The 19966-nt window shown below is 45.9% G+C and overlaps 1 protein-coding gene across 4 annotated transcripts in view; it reads left to right on the forward strand.

Moving 5' to 3' along the window:
• The window catches only part of PPM1H (protein phosphatase, Mg2+/Mn2+ dependent 1H), a 307659-nt gene that overhangs the window by 239500 nt on the left and 48193 nt on the right, over positions 1 to 19966 (forward strand). For all 4 annotated transcript variants that reach the window (XR_009494420.1, XM_059886719.1, XM_059886720.1 and 1 more), the window contains 2 exons: positions 13655 to 13718; positions 19073 to 19180. Coding sequence is in view for 3 of the 4 variants with exons in the window: in XM_059886719.1 (XP_059742702.1) it covers positions 13655 to 13718; positions 19073 to 19180 (172 nt within the window). In the remaining variant the exon portion in view is untranslated. The remainder of the gene's footprint in view (positions 1 to 13654; positions 13719 to 19072; positions 19181 to 19966) is intronic.

Here is a 19966-nt window from a genome sequence, read left to right on the forward strand (position 1 = left end):
TGTGCCCCGACACACATCACTTCCCCCTAGTAATACCTACCCCCAACCCCCAAGTAATGCTAGCAGCCACAGCCTCAGGCCTGTGCTTCTTACCCTGGGACTTGAGTAATGTGGGAGTTAGCAGAGGATCCCAGAGAGTGTAGTAACCCACAGGATAAGCATCTAATTCCCCGGAAGATTTGGGGGTGGGGAAGATATTTTTGTGTGTTGAAGTAGCTGTTGATTAGGTGTATGCTCTGCTCAGTGTGGTGTTGCCAGTTCAAGGGCACTTGAATGAAAGTATTTCAAGGACGTAGCATAGGCTAGAGGCCGAGTAAGTGCTTCTCCCAGGGACGAGTGTAGGACCTGGTGCTCTGGCTTATAAATATCTGCGTGAAGCTTTGTGAGGCATGGCTGCAGACCAGCACGGAGGAACCGGCCTCTGCAGTAAAACCCTCTTTGTAGCAAACAATTTGCTATTTTCTCCCCACCATTCATGGATATGGGGTCAATTTTGGTTATTTCCTGATTTGTACGTGCTGACTTGGTCTCACACAACTTAAAGGCTAATGTCAATGAAATTCATGTTTGTTTTAGAATGAGTGGTCCCTGAGGAAGCAGAATTCGTTCCATATTTGTGTGCTCATAAAACGAAAATCTCTGATTCATACCTAGGGGAGATCTAAATGTTATTGATTAGAACATGAAGCTCTCCTAGCCAAGTGCTAATGCACACCAAGTGGATACCGAGTCAGAAATAATTTCCAAATCTGATATTTCCTTAAAAGTCATCTGGAATGTTTTATCCTGAAATAAGATTGGTTCAGTTTTGCATGTGTACGTGATTGACTATATTTTCAAAAGGCTGATTCAAAGCATGTTTTTGCACATGAATCCTTTTCCACCACTAACTTTGGGCCCAGGAGTCAAGAGATGATCCTTATTTGATTTAACTCCATATGCCAGCACCTGTGCAAGTGCCTGGTACCGAGCAGGTGCTCAGTAAATATTCACAAATGAATCAGGTAGACCCATTGCTCTCATATGGTCAAAGCCTGGTGTCCTGGTGTGGAGCTACTAGGAGCCACCATCCAAATTCTATCCACATTTCTAGCTGTGAGTGGGGACCCATTTGGGGGGTTGTGAAATCAATTTGGTATACGGAGATGAGCATTTTAAATTAAGTAGCATATGGAGAAAAGAAAATATCAAAATGGATATCAGATGGCAAAGGTAAATATTGTTTTTCTGAGGTGTGTTTGGGTATGAGTGCCTACATGCTCAGTAGTGTCTGACTCTCTGCAACCCTGTGGACTGTCGCCCTCCAGGCTCCTCTGTCCATGAAATTTTCCAGGCAAGAATATTGGAGTGGGATGCCATGCCCTTCTCCAGAGGATCTTCCCAATCCAGAGATCAAACCTGTGTCTCTGGCATCTCCTGCATAGGCAGGCAGATTCTTTACCACTGGTGCCACCTGGGAAGCTCATTGGGTGTACACTAGGTTAATAAGATTGATAGGTGTCTTGTAAGTCATAAAGTATGAAACGTCTGCTCTAACCCAGTGCATGCTCCTAGGGAACATGGACCAGTGATATGAAAGCAAGCTCTGTTGCCTCTTGCCATCACCCATAGGACTGACGGTAGGAAGAGGAATGTTTAGGCCAAGAGAGGCATGGTTACCACCCGCAGAACTCTAGGTGGGGCCTGGTTCAGGCGTGCTGCTGGAAGGAAGAAGAGAGGCAGACATTTCCCGAGGGCTGTGGGTTGCTGAGTGGGGGTTCCTACTCATGGATGCGAGGGTGGGGGTTACTCAGAGGCAACTACAGTGTCAGGAATAGAGCTTGCACCCCATTACAGGAAAAGTTCTCCTGCAGAGAGGGCTGGAAGCTTCCCCCTTTCATTCATTTCTCTCATCACTGCCAGCCATACCCAAGCTGGGCTGCACTGCACCTGCCAGCTCTCTTCAATTATGTCACCAAATACCAATCACACTCTTACAGTTTAAGCATGCTGTTTGTGCCCGAATCCAGACTGCTGCACTGCATTAGCACCAGCACATCAACTTGCATACAGCTTAGGGCCGGCAGGCTTCAACTAATTTAAACGACAGTCCAAAGACCAAAAGGAGAGAATACGGGAGCATTTGTTGGTGGAGCCTTGACCTCACAGGGGGACTTTCCCAGGAAATCATGTAATCAAGATACCCATTGACAACAACTCTTAGCACAGAAATCTGTAGATTCAAGGCATCAAAATATGACCCCATCCCTCAAAACTCAGATTTTACAAATAAGGAAAGACTGCCTATATTGTGGTGAGCCTGCGGCAGAGAGGTTGGTTCTGCCTAGAAACATTAAAAAGGATACTCCTAACCCCCAGCCTACCTGCTTGGAGAGGATGATTCTCAGCCTCTTGCTACTCGCCCTGGGGCCCCAAGTGCTACCTCTCAGCCTTCTCCGTGGCTCTGACTTGATCATGACCTCATTAAGTTTGGTTCACATTCATCCTCCCTGACAGGGCAGAGACATTTTTCCAGCATATTAAGATGTCATCCAAAGACACATGTAAGAAATTGAGGGGGAATTTGTTTTTTTATTTTTAACTGGAGGATAATTGCTTTACGGTGTTGTGTGAGTTTCTGCTGCACAACGACGTGAATCAGCTAAAAGTATACACATATCCCCTCCCTCTGGAGCCTCCCACCCCGCCCCCCATCCTGCCCCTGCAGGTCGTCACAAAGCGCCGAGCTGAGCTCCCTGTGCTGCACAGCAGCTGCGCACTAGCCGTCTGTTTACACGTGGTAGTGCATGTATAGCGCTGCTCTCTCAATTCATCCACCCTCTCCTTCCCACCCTGTGGCCGCAAGTCTGTCGTCTACACCTGTGCCTGTTCCTGCCCTGTAAATGGGTTCATCTGTACCATTTTTCTGGATTCCATATATTTGTGTCAATATGCAATATTTCTTCCTCTCTTTCTGGCCGTGGGAAATTTCTTTACTGTGAATCTTTGAAACCAGGGAAAGGGGCCTCTTAAAAGTAGACATTAAAAAAAAAAAAAAACAGATGAAAGACTTGGACATGACAAAGTAGCAACATCTTGTATTGCCTTAAAGGAAATTCATGGAGCGAGGAGGGAGAGTGGGTCCCCTGCCTCAGGGCCACCTCCAGGAGCAAGATGCGGTTCACTGAGCCCTGTGGTTCGGCCTGGGGCTCGACTCCTTTGGAAATACAGATGGCTGGTAGGAAAAATGAAGCAGGAGGTGATTGCCAATCCCGCTGTGCTTTTTCCAGGAAGGTCTGGGGAGGATGGGTGGGGAGAGAGGCGAGTGGGGAGAGCCTCTGCAGATTCTGTGAATTGCTTCATTGGGGTTCTGCCAAGCTCTTAAAAGCCACGAGGAGCAGTTGGGCTCCAGGCATGTATCTGTTCCTGACCAACCAGGCCTGGGTGATGCTTCATCCTGGGCCTCCTGGGATTCAAGCTTCTATGGAGGTTTGGGTGTGGGAAGACAGAAATGGGAACCAGAGCCTGAGACACTTTGTCTGCTACCATCCTCCACCCAGACCTGCTCAGCCCCTCTGAGATGTGGGTCTGCCTGCCTGGGACTTAGTTTCTGCTCTGGGCAAAATGAGAGTTCCTGGGGCTCTTAACTCTTTCCTTGAAGAGTGCTAAGCTTCTAGCTGAGGAGGGGATGTTCTCCACTTATGATTATTTCAGACCAACCTGAAGCACTCTCTTTAGATTAGCTCTGAGATACCCTTCTGAGTCTCTGCGTTTTCACTGTATGGGGAAACCATAGACCTTTCTGGATAAAGTCACACAGGTGCTGTCCTTCCTGCTTTGGTATCTTTATGCATGGTAAGTCGCTTTAGTCATGTCTGACTCCTTGTGACCCCATGGACTGTAGCCCTCCAGGCTCCTCTGTCCATGGGATTCTCCAGGCAAGAATACTGGAGGGGGTTGCCACGCCCTTCTCCAGGGGATCTTCCTGACCCAGGGATCGAACCTATGTCTGCTGTGTTGGCTGGCGAGTTCTTCAGCACTAGCGCCCCCTGCCCCCCTTGGTATCATTAGCAGCAGTAGAAAAAGTATGAATTGGGGCGTGTTGGGGGCTCAGCTGGAAGCAGTATCCTGTGGGGAAGTGCTCTATTACTGCCTGTGGGAACAGTCCTCTGTGCTCTGTGTGCACGGTGATGACGGAGGCTCCTACAACCATAAAAGCTACAACTTAAATACCTTATCCTTCTTCACAAAGGACTTTGCCAGACATATTTGCATTATTTATTTGTTTTTTATTGGAATATAATTGCTTTACAGTGTTGTATTGGTTTCTGCTGTACAACACAGTGAATCGGGTATATGTATACATATAACCCCTCCCTTGTGAGCCTCCCTTCTACCCCAGCCCACATCCCATCCATCTATAGCATTGCAGAGCAGCGAGTGAGCTCCCTGTGCGATACGGCAGCTTTCCACTAGCTGTCTGTTTTAGTGTATATATGTCAGTGCTCCTGCTCATGTTCAGTCGCTCAGTCGTGTCCAACTCTTTGCCATCCCATGAGATTTTCCTGGCAAGACTACGGAAGTGGGCTGCCATTTCCTCCTCCAACAGATCTTCCTGACACAGGGATGGAACCCATGTCTCCTGCATTGGCAGGTGGATTCTTTACCACCGAGCCACCAGGGAAGCCCATATATGTCAATGCTATTCTTTCAATTCGTCCTGCCCTCCCCTTCAGGCATATTTGCATTTAATCCTTGCAAACTTACATGAAGAAAGGCAGCTGAGGAAGCACACGCAGTGAGATTGCGGGGCTTTCCCTCGTTCACACTGCAAGTCCACGTGAGGACTCAGCGGTGACTTCAGAACCTCTGACTCTACGCCCACAGCGGGCTCTGCCAAGCGAGGAGAATCCAGGAAGAGAGAGTCCCAGGGGAGGAGAGGCGTCCAAGGCCGTGTCCAGAGGTTAGGGAGTGGAAGAATGTGACTCACTGATGTGTGTCACTGGAGCCACAGAGTGCATGGTGGAGATGAGGCCATCCCCGAAGGAAGAGGATCTGTCACAACCCAAAGAAAGGGTCACATTCTTCTTCAATAACTTTGAAGTCCCATGAAGGAAATGAAGACTTAGGGCAACAAGTGGTTTTTCTATCCTTCTTTCTAGTTAAAAGTCATGACTTAGGAGAGAAGAGATTTCGTGGGAAGTGATGTGTGTGGATGGTGCCAAAGCATAAACTTCAGGTTCCTGGCCTGTGGGTTACGAAGTCAGAGGCGGGGGCTCTGGCTGGGAATAGAGGAATCCAGCAAAGATAAGGAAGAACTTTCTACAGTGAGGGACTTGCATTCACCAGTAGATTTAGCCTGAGCGAATAAGGAAGAAGAAAATTGTCTAGGTAACACCATACACCCTGGAGAAGCACTGTAACAAACGCTACTGCTCTGGAGGTTAGGAATTATCAGGAGAAAGTGACAAGCAAGGGGATCATAAATGCCATTTTTTAAAATAATTTTCTGACTATCTATTGATATATATCTGTGATAAAAGGGGACATGGGTTCGATCCCTGCTCCAGAAAGATCCCACATGCCACAGGGCAACTAAGCCCATGTACCACAACTACTGAGCCCATGCGCTGCAGCTACTGAAGCCCACATGCTCTAGAGCCCGTGTCCTGCAACGAGAGAAGCCACCGCAGTGAGAAACCCGCACACCGCAACTAGAGAGTAGCCCCCACTTGCCACAACTAGAGAAAGCCCGCACACGGAAGCAACAAAAAGCCAGCACAGCAAAAAAAAAAAAAAGGGAACCTAAAATTTTAATGTAATGGGGTGAACGAAAATCCAAGGCATCACTGATAGAACTCAGCCCTGAAGTTCAGCCCCAGAAGAGCTTACTGTTCAGGAAAGTTAAATGGGGAAGCCAAGTCTATAGCTTATCTTTGGAGGGAAGCTCGTGTGCTAAGGAGAGGGTGGCAGCCTTCATTCATGTATTCAGCTGTGTCACTAGTATCTACTTTACATCCACAATTGTGCCTTCACTGTTGTTGAGATGAGGATATTACAGTGAATAAAACAAAGTCCCTGGTGTCATAAAGCTCATGTTCTAGAGGGGGAGGCAGAAGATAGACAAGCAAATTAATAAATAAGGTAGTTTCAGATTGTGCTGTGTAAGCGCCAGGAAGCGGTACATCAGGGACGGGGAGGGGGTAGGGGGGCTGAGGTGGGGGATGGGTGTGAGGGGTGTGGACATCACACTTACAGATGAGTGACCGGACAAGGCACCCTGAGGGCTGCACGGGGGCTGGCTCTGGGAGGATCTGGAGGAAGAATGGCCCAGGAAGGGGAAAGAACGAGGCTTCTTGCTATTAAAGAAACAGCAAGTAAGCTAGTGTTCCGAGCTCCTGGCAGAGCGTAGAAGATGTCAGAGCAGTGTCAGAGATCAGACCACCGAGGGCCTGCCTCATCGCCACGTTATGTTTCAAAATAATAGAAAGCCACGGGAGAATTTTAAGCTGAGGCATGATGACTGTGGATAAAAAGAGAAATGGTTGTGGAAGACTGGCTTACAGGCCTCTTAGCCAGTCTGAAAATACAAGCAGAGGTCTTTCTGCTAAAAATTACAGAACAGGTATAGAGACATGAGATGTTCATGCAGGATGAGTCCTAGAATTGCTGCTCATCGGAAGGGTGAAAAGGCATGAATGTGGCTGCCTGGGGGAATCTTTCGAGTTCAAATGTTCAGAGAATGTGATCTCTGGAGTTCCCACGTTCAGAGCATGTGTCTAAAATACTGACTCCAAGGGCCAACACACAGCCAGGCAAGGCCAGAGCAAGAAAGGATGTGCATGTGAGTGAGCATGGGCTGGAGCCGGCACCAGTGAGACCCAGAAAGCCACGGAAAACAAGACTGGCTGCCCTTGCTTTGTGAATACATAAAGAATAAGAAAATACATGAGGACAGAGGAAAGCCACTGCCAGGAATAAGTAGTATTCATCGATTTGCTCACTTCATCAAACATCTGTTGGGCATTTATTATACACTGAGCAGTCTTTTAGGTACCAGAAACAGAAATCTCCGTCCTCATAGAACTTAAGTGGGGGAGGGAAGTGCACAGGGAGCAGTAGGAAAAATAAGATAAAGAAGCAAAATACTTAAAATGTTAGGAGGCAGGAAATCCCTGGAGAAAAAGAAAGAGAAAGGAAATGGTAAGTTTGGGGGTGGGGAGTGATTTTTAAAGAAGGTCGTTTCATTACTTGGCTTTTATTTCAAGTTTGATAGGAAAGCCATCAGAGGGTTTGAGTAGGGTAATGACGTTATCTGACATTTCAAAATAATTACTCTGGTTGCTCTGAGAATAGAGGTAAAGGACAAAACTGAACAGTTTTCAACACCTTCACCGCCATCCCTGCAGCCATGGCACCGTCGTCTCTTGCCTAGATTATTGCAGGGAAATCCAACAAGGCAACTGCAGTGTTGCAGGCAGAAGATGGTGTGACATGAATAAACAAAGTGCTCAACTCCTGCTGTGTTTCCTTATTACTCGAGGATCAGAGGGGCTTCCAGATGGCGCTAGTGGTAAAGAACCCGCTTGTCAGTGTTAGGAGATGTAAGAGATGTGGGTTGGATCCCTGAATGGGACGATCCCTTGGAGGAGGGCATGGCAATGCACTCCAGTATTCTTGCCTAAAGAATCCCATGGACAGAAGAGCCTGGCGGGCTGCAGGAGATCAAGGTGAGGAAGTCTAGACTGTTAGCAAGAAAGATATTTTAAACATTTGCCGAAAGTAGAAGCTGGATTCAGAAACAAGTGTAGTCAGAAGGGAGTTCTTAGAAGGGTGGGACCAAGGGGATTGAGGGGCACCTGGCTTGAGAGTGGCAGCAAGGGAGTGTCAGCAGAGGTGACTTAGGGTGCAAAAGGGTATGAACATCAGGGGAGAGGGATCCTCTTGACGTGGTCCAGGTGCTCATGAGGAGCAGTGAACGTCAACAGAAAGTAGGTACAAGTTGTAAAGTCAGGACTCCAGAAGTACTAACAAAACAGAGACAGTTGCTGAGCATAACAGCAGGGGAAGGGGCAAGTAAGCTTTGTGTGAACCTGAACTGCAGTCCTTGGGAAAGCGGAAAGAGGAAAGTGTATGTTAGCAGGAGGAGAGGTGGAGAGAGAACCTGGAAGGGTTGGGCTGGAGAGAGAGCAGTCAGTGCCTCTCTCTGGCTTAACAGTAAGACCAGGTTGAAGGGTTGGTATCTAGGGGAGGTGGTATGATCTGGGGAACAACCTGGACTTACTAGAAAGTCAACTCAGTTAGCAGTTTTCAACCATTTGATGGCATTTCCTGGATGGCTGGTCATGGCAATAGTGTACATGGATGTATTTTGACTTTGTAAGAAATTTGATGGTTTCTTCTCTTAGTCTTTGAACAAGATGGAGAAATGCTGTGTGGACAGTAGTTCAGCTGTTTCATAGATGTCCTGAGAGCTATACCCAGAGTCCAAACTCATGAGGACATTGTCTCAGTAGATCAGTGTTTCCGCCTCCCCCTGCCATACCACCCACTAATTTTTTAAAACCACTTTTTAAAATACTTATTTATTTATTTGGCTGCACCGGGTCTTAGTTGTGGCACATGGGATCTTCCATCTTTGTTGCAACATGGGGATTTTTTTGTTGTTGTGAGATCTAGTTTCCTGACCAGGGATTGAACCCAAGCCCCCTGCACTGGGAACATGGAGTCTGAGCCACTGGATCACAAGGGAAGTCCCACCACCCACTCATTTAAACATGAATATTCTCATCTGCCCTCTACTATTGAGTCTGTCTTTGTGTGTTTCCACCAGACAAGAACATGATTTTTCAGATTGTACTTACTTTCATCCATTTGCCTTCAAGAAATGTCGATATCCTTTGTCTGGTTAGCTTGACCTGGAGGAAGGTCTCTAAATGGCTTGATTCTGCTTAGCTTTTTTTTTTTTTTTCAGTGACCCAGATAAATATGGCAGAGCTGGTTATCAGCTTTAATGTGATATAGCATAGAAGGGGGCTTTCCAGGTGGTGCTAGTGGTAAAAGAACCCACCTGCCAATACAAGCTAGACATAAGACATGCAGGTTCTACCCTTGTGTTGGGAAGATCCCCTGGAGAAGGGAATGGCAACCCACCCCAGTATTCTTGCCTGGAGAATCCCATGGACAGCGGAGTCTGGGGCTACAGTTTATCAGATCGCACAGAGTCAGACGCAACTGAAGCTACTTCACACAGCATGGAAGCATAGAAAGAGAGCTGATTTTTTGGGATAAAAGGATATGTGTTCAAACATCTCTCAGTGGATTGGAACAGTGGACCAAAATAGCATGATAAAATTAATAAGGGCAATGGGGTTTTCCATTCAGAATAAAATATTCATTGTATAAGTATAAACTAAAGGAAGACAATGAGTCAAAAACCCTTCTTGGGTCTTTTTTCTTGTGGACTGACTGGGGTTGGGTTTTGTTTGTTTGTTTTTACTCACAGTTTCAATACACGACCCTAAGCCACACAGACGTGTATACACAGACACATAGTACAAATAAAAGCCACACTAATTTTAAAAAGGGCAAGGTCTAGGGACTTCTCTGGTGGTCCATTGGTTAAGACTCAGTGCTTCCACTGGGCCGCTCTGGGGGCACAGGTTCAATCCCTGGTCGGGGAACTAAGATCCTGCATACTGAGTGACGTGGCCAAAAAATAAAACGAGTGCATGGTCTAAATCAAAGAAGTAACCATTTCATTCCTTTGTGGACTAGATTTCAAGTGTTTTCAGTTCTGAGTGCCATTTTTTTAGGACGATGACAGGGAGATGACAAATCCTACAGTATTCAGTGCTTAGTCCTGTTGACTCTTTGCAACCCCATGAACTGTAGCCCACCAGGCTCCTTTGTCCATCAGATTTTTTCACTCAAGAATACTGGACTGGGTTGTCATTTCCTCCTCCAAGGGATCTTCCAGACCCAGGGATTGAACCCATGTCTCTTGCGTCTCCTGCATTGGTAGGTGGATTCTTTACCATTGCAGCATCTGGGAAGCCCTGGATTCAGTGCTCAGTTAATAAATGTTGGTTGAATGGATGGTAACTTGAGTGGTCAGAGATGGTGTCTCAGGTCCTGGGGATGGACAGTTGGTGATACGAGGAGAAAGGAAACTTTGAGATAGCTCTCTTCAAATATTTGCAGATCTCTTAAGTAGAATAGAGATTAGACTCCTTTCATGTTTTTCCAGAAGACAGACCAACACACCAATGGGTGACTAGGCCAATTTAGGAAAGAATTTCCCAGGGCTGTTATCCAGTGGCACTGCAGAGTTGGTCCTGTAAATCTCCTTAGACAAAGACTGTCCACAGCAGCCCACTTGATGGCAGAGGCCAGGACCAGCATGAGGGTACAGCAGGAGAGGTTCCCGCATTTGAGGTTTAGCCAACCCAGTGGCCTTCTAGTCTGTACCGTGGGCTTCCCTGGTGGCTCAGATGGTAAAGAATCTGCCTGAAATGCAGGAGACATGGGTTCAGTCCCTGGATTGGGAAGACCCCCTGGAGAAGGGAATGGCAATCCACTCTAGTATTCTTGCCTGGAGAATTCCATGGACAGAGGAGCCTGAGGGCTGCAGGCCATGGGGTCGCAAACAGTTGGACACACACATAAGATAGATTCCTAATGAGAACCTAGTGTATAGCACAGGAAACTACTCAAAGCCTGCTGATGACCTAAATGGGAAGGAGATTCAAGCAAGAGGGGATATATGTATACATATAACTGATTCACTTTGCTGTACAGCAGAAACTAACACAACATTGTAAAGCAACTTTACTCAATTTTTATTTTTTTTATTTATTTTTTAATTAATTTTATTTTATTTTTAAACTTTACATAATTGTATTAGTTTTGCCAAATATCAAAATGAATCCGCCACAGGTATACATGTGTTTTTAAATTTAAAATTGTTTTTTAAAAAATTAAAAGGAACAGAAAACAAAGACAAAGAAGCAGAGGCTAAACCATAAGATTAGAACTTGGGTGGACTTGCTCCTGTGGGTAAGAACCCCAGGACAAGTTTTTGCCTTTGAGAGTGGTGCTGAAACAGGTTTCACTGTCCTGGAATTCTCTGCCCTGGGAGAATTCCATTACCTGGGCTTGCAATGCAGTCAAAGGACAGTTTTCTTGCTGCCTTTTCAAGCTTGTTAAGAGCATTCTCAGCCTGTCTCCACTGAGCTCTAAGTAACCTCCAGTCATTGATTCTAGAGCTGCCGCCCTCTGCCTCGTCTGTAGTTCCAGACTCCTGTGCTTGGATCTCCAGGCCCCAGCCCCTCCCTGAGACTGCCCCCACTGCATCATCTCTGTCTGAACGTGTTTTTTTACTTTTCATGTGGTCCCCAAGTCCCACTTATGCCCACTTCACAGCCTTTCTCAAGTCATTACCTCCCTTTTCCTTGAGCCATATAGTCATTTGCTCAACTGATTTTGAATGTTAGCTAATAACCTGGGTTTCCAATAGTGGTTCTCCACCATGACTGCACATTGGCATCACCAGGGCAGCTTATTAAAAAATTCCTGGTACCTAGGTCTGATCCGCAGAGGTTCAGACTTCATTCCTCTGACCTGAGCACCAGGCTTTTCAAAACCTTCTCAGGAGATTCCTGCTGCAGCCAAGATGGAGAACCATGGGTCTACAAACTCATTGGATCCCCAAGCTGACTGTAGTCTAATAACAGCTGTATTTGTTCCCCAAGGGACTCATACACCACAGTGTCTTAAATCATATGTGTGAGTATAGAAATATCAAAGTAGCTATTTCCACTTTGTGTTAATTTGGTAGATTTGGGGGAAGGAAATAGTATGGTTCCTTTTTTGAAAACTCAATTCATGGCAGACCTCTGGGCTCACTTGACTGCAGAAGCAGCAACCAGCTTTTATTGAGCTCTCAGCATGTGCCGGGCACTGTGCCGAATACTTCCAAGCTCGTCACATTCATCGGCCCATTTTAATCCTTACCGCACGTTCACAAGTAAGCCCCACTTTTTGGCTTCCCTGATTAATGAAGAAACTAAGGTTCAGAGAGAGACTTACCCACTCGCCCAGGGCTGGGCAGAAAGCAGTGCTAGACTGAAGCCCAGGCACATCCGGTGCCGGAACTTCACTGTTTCTCTACCCCCATGGGAAAGAACTTAACCAAATAACTTGCAGATAAGCAAGATGTGCTGGCTTTAGCTTTGGGGTTGAGCCTTTTTTCAGTTGAGTTGCATTCTTTTGTATATCAAGCACCTCCATAAATTTGATGTCAGATTCACTCTCAAGCTGCCTAGATATATCAAGAGGTATGTCACAAATTATTCAGCTTTCCAAGTGACTCAGCAGTAAAGAATCTTCCTGCAGTGCAGGAGCCACAGGAGATACAGATTCGATTCCTAGGTCAGGAAGATCCCCTGAAGCAGGGCATGGCACCCCACTCCAGTATTCTTGCCTGGAGAATCCCATGGACAGAGAGGCCTGGCAGACTACAGTCTATAGGGTCACAAAGAGTTGGACACGACTGAGGCAACTTAGCACACTCACGCACGTCACAAATTAATTTTTTTCATGCACTCAGGAGACATTAGTTTAGAAAAGCATCTTGCTTCTAGCTTCTAACCTAGCAGAAAATACCCCATCTTTTACTCAGTCTTCCTAATACTTCTCTGAGGAAGTGAATAGGCAATGCTTTCCCCATTTTGCAGAAAGGGGAACTGTATGCCAAATATTAATTATCTACTAAATATTAGTGACAGCTCCTACTTATTGAGTACTTACTGAGTATCAGGCTCTGTGCTAGGCTGTTTACATCCTGTGTGGTTATCGTCATTTTGCAGTTGAGATACCAGAGATCCAAAAAGGTGGAGCTACTTGCCCAGCGGTATACAACTTCGTGACTGGATACCTGTTTGGTTGTTTGTTTTTTAAGTTCCTTGTGAGCAAAACTGTTAAAACATGGCCTTTGTTCACTCCTCGCCACGGCCTGGCCAGCCTCTGCTGCGTGAGTGGTGGCATCTGAACAGCCCTGTCTGGCATAAACCACTGAAGCATAAACAGGATTTTCTTTCTGTGTGTCCAATGGCCATCTAATAGCCATCGTGAAACAAAGGATTTTTTTTTTGCCAACCTTGAATATCACACTGAAGTCAAACGGGCTCTAAATATTCCTTCTCCAGCCATCCCAATACCAGGCTCTTCGGCATAAACAACCCCTGAAGGTGAGAGCTGGCTGTTGGAGCAGTTCCACCACCCGTCCCCCACACCTCCATCTCTGAGCACCACTCCCTCTCACGGTTTCAGCTTAATGAGAACCCCGCCACCACGGCTGGGGCCGTTCAGTACTGCAGGGACACTAAATGCTGAGGACAGAAGCCTGTTGCCCCTTCTCACTGCTTGTGAGTAGGCCAGTTCATTTTCTCTCTCTTCAGGCACATAAAGACTTGGTATTTTCTGGTTCGTTGAAATACATACACACATGCACACAATTCTGTAGGGAGACTGACTCTTTGTACAGAAAGAGATAGGCAGTGTGGTGAGCGGACGGAGGCTCAGGGAAAATAAACTGCCTGGCATCCTGTGTCAGGGCAGTGGGTCACTAATTGAGTGCAAACCTGTTTTTTTAATGTTGTTTATCCTCCTACAGGGCATACAAAACCATTGAGGATGATGACTTGAAGTTTCCCCTTATATATGGAGAAGGCAAGAAGGTAGGCACGTGCCCTCCCTGGATTGAGAGAACCAGGCTCTCTCTCAACGGAGCCCATGGCAATCTGCGTGTTCCACTTGGCAGCTTGTGATTTTGTAGTCTTGACAGCTTGAGAGAATATCACCTCCACCTTCCTTCAGGTCTCCTGCCTTAAGGGTCCAGGGAGTGGCAGGGCTGGGGAAGGGAAGTGGTGAGCACAGGGGACTCAAGTCAGTTTTGTGAAAATGACATCCCCCTTCTCGATCCATTTGCATAACTTTTTGCAGTGTTTAAACACAACCACTTTCACATACATCATCTCACTGTGTACTGACAACAAGCCACGAGGCAGGCAGAGCTGGCTGTCTTACATCCATCTGGGAGATGAGGCAGCAGGGACTGCAAGGTTAAAACCGCTCAGGCAGTCCCGTGACTGACTGGTACGAGCCGTGGAGCTGTGGCCCTCCACTTCCTTCTGGTGCTCTTGCATTCCACCATGGATGCTCAGACTGTACATGCCAGCTTCTCCACTTGCCCCATGAGAAGGGGATCCAGAGTTTCACCTCAATAAACTATAGGATCACACGGATCAGATCCCAGGCTGAGATAGCAAAGACCATTCATCACCAGGTCCAAGGGCCCCTGTCAGACTCTAACATTGTTGGGCCGAAGGAAGGCTGTCGATCTTCAAGTGGTCTCTGAGCAGAGACTGGAGAGGGGTGCAGGAGTGGAGATGAGAAAGCTTTGAAGTCATTTCCTAGGAAGAACAAACAGCTTCTGAATCATTGCATTCTTCCTCGGAACATGAATACATTTCAACTAAGCGCTGAGAGTTCCAGTTAGAAGTGAAAAATGTGGTCACATTAAGAAGAACATTCAACTGAAATTTTTTTCAACATGTGATAGCTTTTATCAGAACAAGTGACTCAGAAGAAAACTGAAGGATGCCTTTGTGGACAGAGTTTGAGCGAGTGTGTGTGTGTGTGTGTGTGTGTGTGTGTGTGGTATGAAAGTGCACACAGGAGTAGGTTTTGGCTTCAGTGTAGCCCAGCAGTAATTTTGCTCGAAGGAGAGAGGAATTTCACAGAGGGCAATGACACATGAATATTTGATCAATAAATTCATCATTTTTCAAACCAACTTCCCCCTTTCCTGGAGATGGACACCGTCTGCCTTGCCATCCTGGTTGAGAGTCAGGACAGGGAAGGGCTCGGTTTCTCGTAGGGTTTCATGTTCTGTGTATAGTGGACACCATCAATGAGAATCACTCAGCCCAGTGATCTGCACCTACAGTTCCTGGGCTTCATGGTGCTGAGATTCTCAGTATTACCCTGCTGCTCCCCAGTGAGTTCCAGTAAGCTCAGCACCACATCCTGTTGCCTTCATATCCTTAGGACCCGTCTAGCCTGGTACTTGACTCATGGCAGGCCATCAGTAAATACATATTTAATAAGCTGTTCAGTATACTCTTCTTGAAAGAAAGTGAAAGTGTTAGTCACTCAGTCATGTTCGACTCTTTACGATCCCATGGACTGTAGCCTTCCAGGCTCCTCTGTCCATGGAATTTTCTGGGCAAGAATACTGGAGTGGGTTGCCACTCCCTTCTTCAAGGGGTCTTCCTGACCCAGGAAACAAACCCAGGTCTCCTGCATTGCAGCAGATTCTTTACTATCTGAGCCACCAGGGAAGCCCCTATACTCTCCTTTATTGTTCAGTCACTCAGTCGTGTCCAACTCTTTGTGAAGCCGTGGACGCCAGGCTTCTCTATCCTTCACCATCTCCCGGAACCTGCTCAAACTCATGTCCATTGAGTCAATGATGCCATCCATCCATCCCATCCTCTGTCATCCCCTTCTCCTCCTGCCTTCAGTCTTTCCCAGGATCAGGGCTTTTTCTAGTGAGTCAGCTCTTTGATTCAGGTGGCCAAAGTATTGGAGCTTCAGCTTCATCATCAGTCTTTCCAATGAATATTCAGGATTGATTGCCTTTAGGATTGACTGGTTTGATCCCCTTGCAGTCCAAGGGACTCTCAGGAGTCTTCTCCAACACTGCAGTTCAAAAGCATCAATTCTTCGGCACTCAGTCTTCTTTATGGTCCAACTCTCACATCCATATGTGACTATTGGAAAAACTGTAGCTTTGACTATGTGGAACTTTGTTGACTATACTCTCCTTGCTACAGCAGAAAAATGGACAAATGTGTTCTTCTACTGATGATTAGCAGTAGGATTTAAAGGAGCAAGGTTTTTCCCAGTTCAGCAAAAAGTGCAATTCACCAGGATATCATGTTCCTCCAGCATTCCAGTAAATTAGGGCTTGACAGTTCTGTGATATGTAGCTGGTGAATTCAGCCACTGTACCTCTTGACCTGTTTAAAAGCCACTATGGCTCCAATTGGCTCCAGGCATCCCTGTACCAAAGTAGCATGACCCCTCTGTCCCAGGAGTCCACGGTCTCTTGAGAAGCTTTAGAATGCAACACATCAGTTCTGTCTAGATCCTTCACAGGGTTTTCTCTTTCTTTTCTGTACACGTGTCCCCAGAAGTTTCAGAATACTTTCACTGCTGTTAAATTTCATTTGATTTCTGCCACTGCTTTGAAGGACCTGTGTGGGACTTGTAAACTAGCAGAAATGTCAAATTTCTTTGGACTAAAATGCCCATCTGTGCTTTGTCCAACCTGAGAATGTACTCCAGCAGGGAGGAAAGTGGAGGGGGCATAGGGACTCAGAATTTCCATACTTAGAGGTGAATGTGTGTCAGCTTAAAGGGAGCTCCCAACAGAGCAGCGCTGGCCAGAGGCCCCCAGGCTCACATCCTCTGTCTGCATTTTACCCGCTTTGAGTCTAGCCTTGTAAAAGTGCGTTATGGTTTCATTTCCACTTAAATGTAATCCTGCCCACCTTCGGATGTAAATCCAGTTTCAAATTCACAGCCTTTTGAGGGAAAGTAGGATGAAGACCATGGTAATGTGTTAGAGTGTCATCTCTTAGTTTTTCTCAGTTCAGTTCAGTTGCTCAGTTGTGTCCAACTCTTTTCGACCCCATGGACTGCAGCACGCCAGGCCTCCCTGTCTGTCACCAACTCCCGGAATTTACTCAAACTCATGTCCATTGAGTTGGTGACGCCATCCAACCATCTCATCCTCTGTCGTGCCCTTCTCCTCCCGCCTTCAATGTTTCCCAGCATCAGGGTCTTTTCAGGTGAGTCAGTTCTTCGTATCAGGTGGCCAGAGTATTGGAGCTTCAGCTTCAGCATCACTCCTTCCAATGAATATTCAGGACTGGTCTCCTTCAGGATGGACTGGTTGGATCTCCTTGCAGTCCAAGGGACTCTCAAGAGTCTTCTCCAACACCACAATTTCAAAAGCATCAATTCTTCGGCACTCAGCTTTCTTTATAGACCAACTCTCATATCCATACATGACTACTGGAAAAACCATATCCTTTATTAGACGGACCTTTGTTGGCGAAGTAATGTCTCTGCTTTTTAATATTACTGTCTAGGTTGGTCATAACTTTTCTTCCAAGGAGCAAGCATCATTTAATTTCATGGCTGCAGTCACCATCTGCATTGATTTTGAAGCCTCTAAAAATAAAGTCTCTGTTTCCATTGTTTCCCCATTTGCCATGAAGTGATGGGACCAGATGCCAAGATCTTAGTTTTCTGAATGTTGAGCTTGAAGCCAACTTTTTCACTCTCGTCTTCCACTTTCATTGAGGCTTTTTAGTTCTTCTTTACTTTCTGCTATAAGGGTGGTCATCTGCATATCTGAGGTTATTGATATTTCTTCTGGCAATCTTGATTCCAGCTTGTGCTTCCTCCAGCCCAGCATTTCTCATGATGTACTCTGCATAGAAGTTAAATAAGCAGGGTGACAATATACAGCCTTCATAGTCCTTTTCCTATTTGGAACCAGTCTGTTGTTCCATGTCCATTTCTAACTGTTGCTTCCTGACCTGCATACAGACTTCTCAAGAGGCAGGTCAGGTGGTCTGGTATTCCCATCTCTTTAAGAATTTTCCACAGTTTGTTGTGATCCACATAGTCCTAGGCTTTGGCATAGTCAATAAACCAGAAATAGATGTTTTTCTTGAACATCTTGCTTTCTTGAACATCAAGAACTCACTTGCTTTTTCGATGATCCAACGGATGTTGGCAATTTGATCCCTGGTTCCTACGCCTTTTCTAAATCCAGCTTGAACATCTGGAAGTCCATGGTTCACATACTGTTGAGGCATAGCATTTCTATGTTACTCTTATTACCAGAGCATCAGAGCAAGGATTCAAATATAGGTCTGTAGTGACACCAGGTATAGTGTTGATGAGCCATATGTTAGAGCTCCGTTCCTCTGTGTTCACCTGAGCTGGACATCCTTCTGCAGAAAAATGTAGTGCCCCACCTCCTCCAGGGAACCTTCTCAGAAGAATTACCTCCCCTGAACTCACATAATCCATTGTTTATTTGTCTTTCAGCACTCGGCCGTATTCTATATATTGTTAGTCAGACATGTACCTCTTAGTCTTTCCCTTACCAGGTTCCTTTATAGTAGGTACAAGACCATAGACATGTGTCCCCCACAGGATGGTATCTGCACATAGTAGGTGCTCAATAAATGTTTGGGTGACTCATATCTGTGGTCTCCCAGGAGATCATTAGGCTGACAGTATAGGCATTAGTACAATAGTATTACTTCCATGCAGAGAATGCTACAGATGGCTGGTCTCAGCCATGAGGTCTCTGTGGAGTTACAGCCAAGTGGCATCTTGTTCCTTTCTACCTAGAGGGAGTTGTGTGAGGATATTAGCAGGACAAGTTATAATCTAATGGTACATTTCTAATGGTACATTTTCTCCAGCCATAAAGTAAAATATATGAGCTGTGGAATGGCAGGATCTGCCTCTGACATTTTTATATCTTTTATCACAGAACTAGAGACATAGCTGGTATTCAGTAAATACTTGAAGAATGGGTGTATAGCAGATGGATGGATGGATGGGTGGATGGGTGGACAGATGAACGGATGGGGGATGTATGGATGACGGATCCTGTTGGATTTGGTTTGAATTGATTTCAGTAGCTGTAGACATCACAGAGGTATTGTATTGAGTTTATTGGACATCATTCCCTCCAGTCTCTGTGAAGACAGCAGCTGCCCATTCAAATGCAGGTAATTGGTAGAAAAGCCACTCCTCAAGTATATAGGTAACCTTGGTGGGCTCTTCCTCGAAAACAACTACGCACAGAACTTAACAGCCAGGGGCAGTGGGGATTGGAAAATGACTGCTGCTCTCACAGCCCATGGCACCTGCACTGGTGGGGATGCTTTCTCTGATTGTGGGAGTGTTTCTGATGACCCTCTGCTTATACTCCTAGGCCCGTGTAATGGCAACTATTGGAGTGACCAGGGGACTTGGGGACCATGACCTGAAGGTGCATGACTCCAACATCTACATAAAACCATTCCTGTCTTCAGCTCCAGAGGTACCACATGAGGTTTTTATTTCTCTTTTGTACAAGAACATGTTTTCTACATTATCCCTCCATGACTCTCACCCCGTATCCAGGCAGTAGCCAACTCATGTCGCATGTACTTCTGCATTATCTCTCATGTCTGTTTCTTTTCTCCACTCCATTTTCACTTCAGCTGTCCTCTTTCCTTCTTCATCGCCTCCTGCCCAGATGGCTGCACAGCCTGGTGGCATTCCTTGCCTCCTCAGTCCAGCCCACGTACTGCCATCAGAGCAGTTTTCCTAAACAACTACTCTGACACCTGTTTGCTCAGAAACCTTCAACAACACTCCAAGGCTCAGAGAATAAAGTGCACACTCCTTCACTTGGCATTGTTATAATTTATTATAACAAATTATAAGGACTTGTTATAATTTAGTCCAACTTCAAAAATCTGATTTGGCCCCCTACACTAGCCAGAATGAACTTATTTTTGGTATATGATCTTTAGTTTTCCATATTTGCTCAAACTATTTTTTTCCACCTAGAATGCCCTTCCCCCTCATCTCCAAACATCCAAGCTCTTTTTTATCTCTAGGATTTAATGTAAATACTTCTTCTGCTTTCCCCTCCCCCAACAGGAAGTCATGTCTCCCCCTACTCCAGGTACCTGGAGAGTGTTTTCACTTTCTGCTTATAGCATGTTGATTTACATACATATTTTATCCCCTCTTAGATTCTAATTGCCTGGAAAGCTAGTATCATTCAGTGGATGTTTAAAAGTTAACTGAAAAACAAGTTGTCATATCTTTGGTTTAA

The sequence above is a fragment of the Bos taurus genome, chromosome 5 (genome assembly GCF_002263795.3).
Source record: "Bos taurus isolate L1 Dominette 01449 registration number 42190680 breed Hereford chromosome 5, ARS-UCD2.0, whole genome shotgun sequence".
Classification (NCBI taxonomy): domain Eukaryota; kingdom Metazoa; phylum Chordata; class Mammalia; order Artiodactyla; family Bovidae; genus Bos; species Bos taurus.